Genomic DNA, 8,466 nt, shown 5'->3' on the forward strand with positions numbered 1-8,466 from the left:
TAACATGTAGTTAGACCCACAAAATGTGCTGCTCACAGTGCAAGTCAGTATCTCTTGGTTACAAATGGGAGCTCTCATGCCCAAGTCAGGTCATTTGCCCTACCAGCATTATGTATCAGTAGAAAACTAAGGGCAAATAGTAGTACAGTTGTAAGTACACACAAATATTCAAATTAACCAAGAATTACTTCCGTAGATGAGAACTTAGAATGAAATATTTATTATCACAGAAATTTTAAAAAATATTCTTTTAACCACAATTCTGCTTCATCACAGTGCAGAAGGCCCTTACCATTTTCAAGATTCATATTTATACATACAAAGAAGCATTTCTGCACAATCTGTGTACATTCTTTATACCCAAATCCCTTTACATCAAAGATGGACAGCATTTTGCCGAAGGTTCTGCTGCTGTGGTATAGATCTATTTGCATGGGTTGTGCATGTAAACACACTTTGCTTGCCAAGCTGTGCACTAGGGCAACAAAACAGGATTCATTCTGCATTAGTTGCAGGATCTGGTTCCATTATTAGTAGAGTCAGGACTAAATAAATAGCCCAATATTTGGAACCCAAGATAGAGTATTTAAATTATTTTCAGATTAAACAAGGTTCTGTTTCCATTATTAAAAAATCTGAAGCTTGATGGATTCCTCATGAACAATAAAATGAAAGAGTTAAAATAAATAGTTAGAAAACAAGGTTGACAATAGCAATATTACTGATAGAGACACATCTGGATAGTTTTCTCCACATCACCTGTGGAACTACCTCATGCATTTATCCTAGGGACATACCGTGATGCTGGTTGTTCCATAACTAACAACCACGTTCTTGCCCCAGTCTGGAGCCTTTCATCCCCAAAATGAATCACTGTTGAGCCAGTATGCTCTCAGAACAAACCTTCCTCCATTGTCATATCAATACTGGGGTTAGGAGAACATCAATGGATGTTGGGTGGGAAGGGGAGAAGCAATGATTCCAGCAAGTCAAGTGTGGTTAGAACAACAGGGCAAGGAACTGATGTTGGCTGGTGCTGCTTTGGCCTGCTTTTCCCTGTGGTGCTTGGGCACCTCCTACTGGAACCAAGTGGCAGCTCAGCTCCAACCAGTGCTAGAGGGCTGCCAGCCTCCGTTTCCCAAAAATGTAATAGGAATTACTTATTACATTTGAGAGCTATTGGGGGGGGCGTGTCTTCCAGTTCTAATACAATCTGCTCTGCCTTTAGAAATGTGTCTGGAAACTATGACAAACAGGATGGCCGGTTTTGGCTTTTGATACTTTGACGCCATCTGTTCTTAGATAGGTATGATGAATGGGTGGAGTGGGCAGAAACTGAGGTGGGTACAGATATCTGATGAATTTCCATAATCAATCAACAACACTACTGCAGGAAAGGCCTGCTCAGTGGCACCAAAGAAAAGCTGGAAGAGGCTTTAGTCCTGGTGGGCATTGCTGGGGTGCATGCGTCCTGACACATTCATGCATACTGGATGCTGATGGCAGGCCTATGTTACAATATGACAAAATATGTTTCTGCAATTTGTAGGGATCACTGCTGTGCAAATTCCTAAACTTCTGATAGGGTGATCCTAAGATCTGCACAGTGCAGACTATTAGCATTTTTCATTCAAAAAGTAAAAAAAAAGAAAAAAGAAGTAAAAACCATCATGAAAGGCATACAATCTATGATTAGCATTTTGAACAAAGCAACACCCCTCCTCCCACAAAAAGGAATCTTGCTAGGCCACAGCTGTGCTCTTAGACATATCCCACCCCACTCCTACAGGACAAAGTTGCCAGGAGATAAGAGTGCACACAGTACACGTCAGACACCTCTAGCATCTTGAACTGGTGCCTGCTATTTGGATTTGATGCACTTCTTTAAGAATACAAGGTGTGCAAAAATGTTCTGCTTAAGTGATGTATATTGCACATAAAATCTAGAAATCGTGTTGCAGAGATACAATATTCTCCAAAGAGTTAAAATAGTTCTACCTGTACAGTAAATACTAAATTTTAAAAAACCCATATTACTCCCAAATTGAAGCACATAATACTGACAAAGTTTAAAATCGGATAATCTACATATAAATTACATTTGTAAATGTGTATAATTAAATACCATAAAATTTCCGAAGCCAGCCATGACGCTGAGAAGTTTCTTGTTTATACCGCCACAAACACCATCCAAGAAAAGAAAAAATCTGCAGTTTTAGACAAAGCACTGGGAAGCGTTACAGCATTGCTGCTTAGAGAGGTAGTGCCAGCTCCGTCCAACCAGATCAGTGCTTTGCCGTGCCTCTTTTGTTATCTCTAAACTATGATGGAGCAATGTAGTAAAATGTAAAAAGACTATAAAATTTTACAAAAATAAATAGTTTCAAATGCTTTACAAAATGCAAGGCATTTTGCTGCCAGGCATCTTGAAGCTCCTTCAACAAAAGGGAAGAGGCCTGTAGTCCTTTAAATACTTTAAAAATATATTTGTATTTACTGAGGTTGCAAATCCAAGTATGCAACTCCAGTGAATGTCAACAAAGCGTCTCATTTTATATTAAAAATAGAATCATTAGGCTTTAGAAGATGTTTTCCCCTTATGGAAATTACTGTTATGCAAATTTTTCGGACAGATTAAAAATTGCACATTTAAAAAAGTGAGATTTGTGGGACTAGGGAAAGGTGCAAGAGACATATTCCTTGCATTTACCCTAGGATAAAAAAATTGCACAATTGGTTTAATAAATACTCCATTTTATATAACAGCTTGCCACTTTTTTTGGTTTATATATAAGTTTTGGAGAGGTTTTGAGAACCACTTAAGGATAATGTCTAACTACCATTCCAACGTAACACTTTGCAGTTCAATCCCTCTCCCTGTGTGGCTTTTTCTTCAAACCAGCATAGGGTGGTAGCACAGGAAAAAGTATCTTTGGATTTTAACAAAAGTATCAAGACCCTACAAGAATCTCCATGATATGGTCCAAATCACTGAGATCACTTCTACATATTGGGATGTTGCTTGCTGAGGAGGAATTGCAAGAAGAGAAGGTTTTCAATATCTCTTCTGTGGGTGCCACAGGCGATGCTCTTGGAGGAGTTAGTGAGGGGCAGTCAAAATCTGAATCGTACATCGAAGTGTCAATATCTTCAAAAATGTCATCGATAGCCAAGTCTTTCAAGTAGCTAGTTGAGCTTGAAATTTCGAAGGAACCAAATGCACATTCCACTCCCTTCAAGTCTTGTCTGTCATCTTCCAACCGAAAGCCTGAAGTTTCAGAAGTCTTAAACTGATCATCTCCAGATCCAGCCAGGTACGAAGGTGGGCTCACGTCCTCCATGAAGTCCAAGTCTTTCAGAATAGATGAAATGGCAGATGACATGTCATTATCTGAAACCACCAGCAAGTTGTTTTCAATTGGGCCTTCCACAGGCCGTGGCTCATGACTGTTGGACTCTTGCTGATGAACGCCTGGGAAAATGTGTGATGGCATTCCAAACAAATCCAAGCCCAGGTAACTGGAAGGGCTGGTGCTGAAGCCACTGCACATATGAATGAACTGCTGGCTATTTTCTTGCCTCATCTCCTCCTGGATTTGCCTGACTGTGTTGGCGATAAGGACAGAGCGGTGCAGGTTTGGCTCTGCCAGCATCTTGTAGGTCTGTAGTTTGGTGAGGCACACATTGAGCACCAGCTGCCTCTTGAGTGGATATGGCAGGTTTCGGCTGGAATCAAAGGCACTTGACACACCTGCCATGTTTTCTTCATAATCACTCAGCTTGCGTTTCAGACCTCTTCCCAACATGAACCTGAAACAGAGCATAAACCAATGATAAAACTGCGGAGCGGTATGACACAGTCAAGTATACGGCTGTAACAACACTCCTAGGTTTTATGTGTTATATATCCTTTTTTTACCATGAAAGTCCAGGTGTTACAGTAGAGTTTCCAGACGTAAGTCAGACTTGTGTTCAACAAGGGTGCTGTGGCAGATTTCTTCATAGCAGTGATGGCCAAACTTGGCCCTCCAGCTGTTTTGGGACTACAACTCCCATCACCCCTAGCTAACAGAACCAGTCATCAGGGATGATGGGAATAGTAGTCCCAAAACAGCTGGAGGGCCAAGTTTGGCCATCACTGCCTTCATAGAGCTAACAGATTGCTGTATTTGGAGGTGGAAAGGAATCTGCTCTAAACTGGCCAACAACTGGACAGGAGGCAGAAATGCAAGGATAGCAAGAGCTTGCCACAAGCATGAAGAAAAGCTGCTGACCTCAACTTCCCAAGAATCCCAGCTTTAATTTTTGTAAACACAAGTTTTCTAGCCCTTACAGTTGCCGATATATGTTTGGAAGCATGTGGGGAATGTCTAGTGCAATTCTAGAAGCCCAAGTTAATGATTCGGATATCAGAGTGAGGGGCTTCAGAGGCCATGTTGCTGCTTAGTCCTCCCCCAAACCAGCAGAGTAAACACTACATATTAAATTAGGTAAATAAGAAAAACACTCATTTGCTTAATCTTCATGATTGTAACAGGTCAGAGAATTTTGATTTCCTTAATTTAGCATAATGTTGAGTTTTCAGTGGCAACATTCACAGACTAAAGATTCTTTCTCAATAACCCCCCCCCCCAAAAAAAATGGTTTAAACATTGAGATTTCAGTATTCACTTTAGGCTGCTTGATCTAAAAGCTGGTTTGAGCGCTGAAGGAAAGCTGTGTTCTCCCAATAATTTTTTTTTATTTTGACCATACTCTCTCCTCTTCCCTCCCAACTTGGATGATAGACTTTTAGTCTTGGCAAACACAGAAAAAAGCTCTCAGAGAAGCTGTTGGAGACTTGCTACTCCGCTCCTGTTAGAAACTCAACAGCTTCCCCATAGCTATAAAGAACGTAATGTATTTCAAAGCAGAAGTGCTTTTGCTCAAAATTCCAGACAATGAGGTGCTTGGGAGAGACTTTTTAAGCAGAACTCTTGGCTCGTAAGAAGAAAGTCCTTTAGAAAGAGGAGAGCTGGGTGGGAGGGAGAGAGGAATGATCTTGCCAAATCTTCCCAAATGAAGTCAGGCAGGAAACAGCAGTTCTTACAGCAATCGTAGATCAAAGTCCAGCAAGGGGTGTGCACACCAGCCACCCTTGCAACTAAATTCCTCAGCGTTTCTCCTTTGACAGCTGTTCCCACAGAACCCTTACATTGCCAAGTTTCAGTAGTAATGTGGAGATCTGGCACAAGAGCTTTTTAAAATGAAAATGAGAAAAAAATAGCATAGGCAAGACACTTTAAAAAGTACTCTAATCAGGATCCCTTCCAATCGTGGAAGAATTGGGAGGTTGTGGGCATGTAGCTGGGTAAAGAGGGTATCTCAAAACCTAACACAGAATTTGTACTTCATAACGATAAAAACCTAAAGCATGATTCCTCAAACCAACTTCCTTAGGACACTCTCAGTTTAAGTGCCATACCAAAAGGGAGCAGCAATTAAGGTTTTTCTACATAGAAAACACTTTTGTGAAAGAAATCACATGCAGATCATTTTATGTCGTGATCACACATTGGCATACTTGGATGTGGTTTTGAAGTACCTAAGGCAAATTTGAGAAAGGTAGCTATGTTGCATCAAAACAACAAAGTGTGTTGTGGTACGTTAAATAAATATTTGTTGAGACTCCAGAACTTTAGTCCATAAAAGCTTACGCCACACTGCATCATATAGTCTTCAAAGTGCCACAAAAATGTTGCTTTCTGCAGCTGAAGATAATGGTTTGAATCCAGAAATGTTTTGCATAAGCAGAAAGGCACTTCAATTAGGCAGCCCCACTAAATTCTCCTAATTTCCCCATCCTGCTACAGCCCCCTCAGGTGTGGCTTTTCAAGGGGTGAAGGGGCTGTAATGTGAGGGAGGCACCAGGAAACCTCCACTGCACTAGCTGAGTTGTTTCTCCACCACTAAATCCATACCAATGTGGGTTTCACAACACTTACTATCCCAAACCATCTGCCTGTAGGTTTCTCACACAGAAGCACTTGTCCTTAGTGAGAGAGCACACTGAAGGCTAAGTTTACTGTGGCATGAAGTTTCATGGATAATCTCATCAACTGGTATGAAATATCATTTGATGTGTCAATATGTAAATGAGGAATTGGCAATCTTATTAATGCATCCCCTTTTCTGGATAGTGCTTAAAACTGCTTTAGAAATAATAAGGTCTGAGTGGTGCTCAAGCCTCCCACAATTTGGGGCATGGACTCAAGAAAAAGGATCATGTCAGTCCCTTGTTTGATACTGGAGAGAAGAGAGAATCCAGAAACACCAAAACAAGTTAACTGGGCATTTGCTGCAGATAGATACTGGTGAAATCTGGGCTTTGCAAATCTGCTTTTGGTAGGGGACCGTTTGGAGATCCTTCAATTGCTTCAACACACACACAGAAAGGGGTGGTGTTGGGGATGCATAAATTTGAGATTGAAAGGCAGATTAAGGCTGGAACGTAAGTATGTTGTAGACCCTGCACACTGCAGAGGGCCTCCCAACTTCCCTTTCGTCTCAGTACTGGGTTCAGCCAACAGCTGCTCAGCTGACAGTAGTGGTTGCCAGCTCCACACTGTAGTTCAGGCCAGGCAAATTTTCCAAACTAAAGACGACCATATGAAGATTTTCCTATGACCGAGTGGACCCCTTCTCCCTCCCTGAAATACATACAATATTATGTTCTGCTGCTCTCCTCTGCACAGATCTGTGCCCTTCCCAACAAATGCAGAAATATGCAAAGGTAAGTAAGTACATGGATATTTGCACAACTTATTAAGATTACAAATGTTGAATTACTGTTTTGTCCAGCTTGGAAAATAAGCGGACCCACCCTCCCCTAACACTGCAGCTTCAACAAGATCTGAGGATGCTCAGATGCAGCACTGATCTACTGAGATGCTCCCCTATCTTTCCACAAAAGTGCCACATAAAGACCACTTAAAACCTCACAAAATGCATCCCGATACCATGAATCCTGACCATCTTGACTACATAATTGTCCCTTTTCACAGAGGGCACAAGAAAGAAACCAGAAGCACCTTGGAGACCACAGGACAAGTAGATTGGGGGGCAGCAAGTGTACAAGATACACACTGGTCTGGTACTGTACAGACACAACAGATTTAGGGAGCATGCATGGTAACCACAACTGTGTGAATTGGTTAATGCGGATCTTTTCATGTGAGCACAGCACTTATTAACAAATGGAAAGGTTGTTAAGTGAAAGACTTCGGGTAGGATCCCCCTAACAAGTCCTTTCAGTGCAAAACCTGTATGAGAGCTTCCACTTGCACAATGGGGTTCCCTCCCTCCCCACATGGCCTCCAAAATTGGCTCAGCGGGGTGTCAGAAGAACCCCTGGAAGAAAAGGAAACATTCTGACTGGCAAGCTGAAGTACTTGCAACTGATGCGACGTTCAAGGCAGCCTGGTATTCGAAGTCCATCCTTTGACGGCTAAAGCTCCACCTGTGCACAGGAGCTCAAGAGAGCCAGTGAATGTTGTCAGGACTGGAAACATTCTAAACAACTGGAAGTGTTAATCTTAAGCCCCTCCCTCTGAAGTGGCAGCAATGCAATTCCTGAGCCACCATCTTCAAGGGAGACAGACACCTGACACAGGCACCAACTGTTGCAGAGAAACAGCTGCCTCTCCCAACACATGAAGCAAGGACAAAGGTGACTCTTCATGCAGAAGAAAGCACTTAAAGCAAAAGCGCTTCATTACCCTTTTTTTAAGGGCCTCATTCTCTCTTATTTTCATGAAGCACTTCACCAAGAACCACTGCTCCTAAACTGCTTCCTTGTTCTATTTTTCCAGGCACAGTTGTAGCTGATCACAGGTGTTTACTTTGGTCATTCAGCTCTCAGCTGATCAGTTAAGGAAAGTAAGCAACCACATCTAAAACCAACATCTTGCAAGACTTCAATAAAGGAAGAGGGACTGGAGAGAATCAGCTTCACTTGCCTGTGGCTCTGTTCAAAGCCAATTCTTGGCTGGAAAAGCAAATTGCTGTTTCTGAACTTTGGATACAAACTGAAATGAAAAGCCTGCCATGTTCAGCACAATGGGGGACTCAGATTCCTTGCTTTCTCTTGTTACTACAAGACATTACAAACTTCCCCTGACTGTTTAAATTCACCCCAAAAAGCAGCCAGTAACTCTGGATAAGTAAGCTTGTTACTCTAAATAATATGTATGCAACTCTACTAAACTATACAGCTTTGGCAAACCAGGAGATCAACACCAGCAGCTACCAGGTTATTTATAAGTATTCTTTGTTAGTATGAATAGACATTTCAAATTTTAAAATTCCCAAAGTACAGTCGAACAGAACTACCCAATGTCTTATTTCAGATTTTTATTTATTATTCATTTTAATTATACTTTCCCCACATTTAAAATCCAAATAATCAACTTGACAAAGAAATAGCAC

The 8,466-nt window shown here is 41.5% G+C and overlaps 1 protein-coding gene and 1 long non-coding RNA gene across 3 annotated transcripts in view; one reads left to right on the forward strand and one right to left on the reverse strand.

The window, feature by feature from the left end:
* The window catches only part of LOC310766656, a 174,451-nt gene that overhangs the window by 87,819 nt on the left and 78,166 nt on the right, over positions 1–8,466 (forward strand). The gene's annotated exons all lie outside the window — the stretch shown is intronic.
* LOC310765151 (SERTA domain-containing protein 2-like) overlaps positions 198–8,466 on the reverse strand; it is a 20,133-nt gene continuing 11,864 nt past the window's right edge. For both annotated transcript variants that reach the window (XM_083619786.1, XM_083619785.1), the window contains exon 3: positions 198–3,810. In XM_083619786.1, coding sequence (XP_083475912.1) covers positions 2,952–3,806 — 855 coding nt within the window. In that variant the 5' untranslated portion in view covers positions 3,807–3,810 and the 3' untranslated portion in view covers positions 198–2,951. The remainder of the gene's footprint in view (positions 3,811–8,466) is intronic.

Source organism: Podarcis filfolensis (assembly GCF_964270895.1).
Source record: "Podarcis filfolensis genome assembly, chromosome: 1".
NCBI classification, from domain to species: Eukaryota; Metazoa; Chordata; class Lepidosauria; order Squamata; family Lacertidae; genus Podarcis; species Podarcis filfolensis.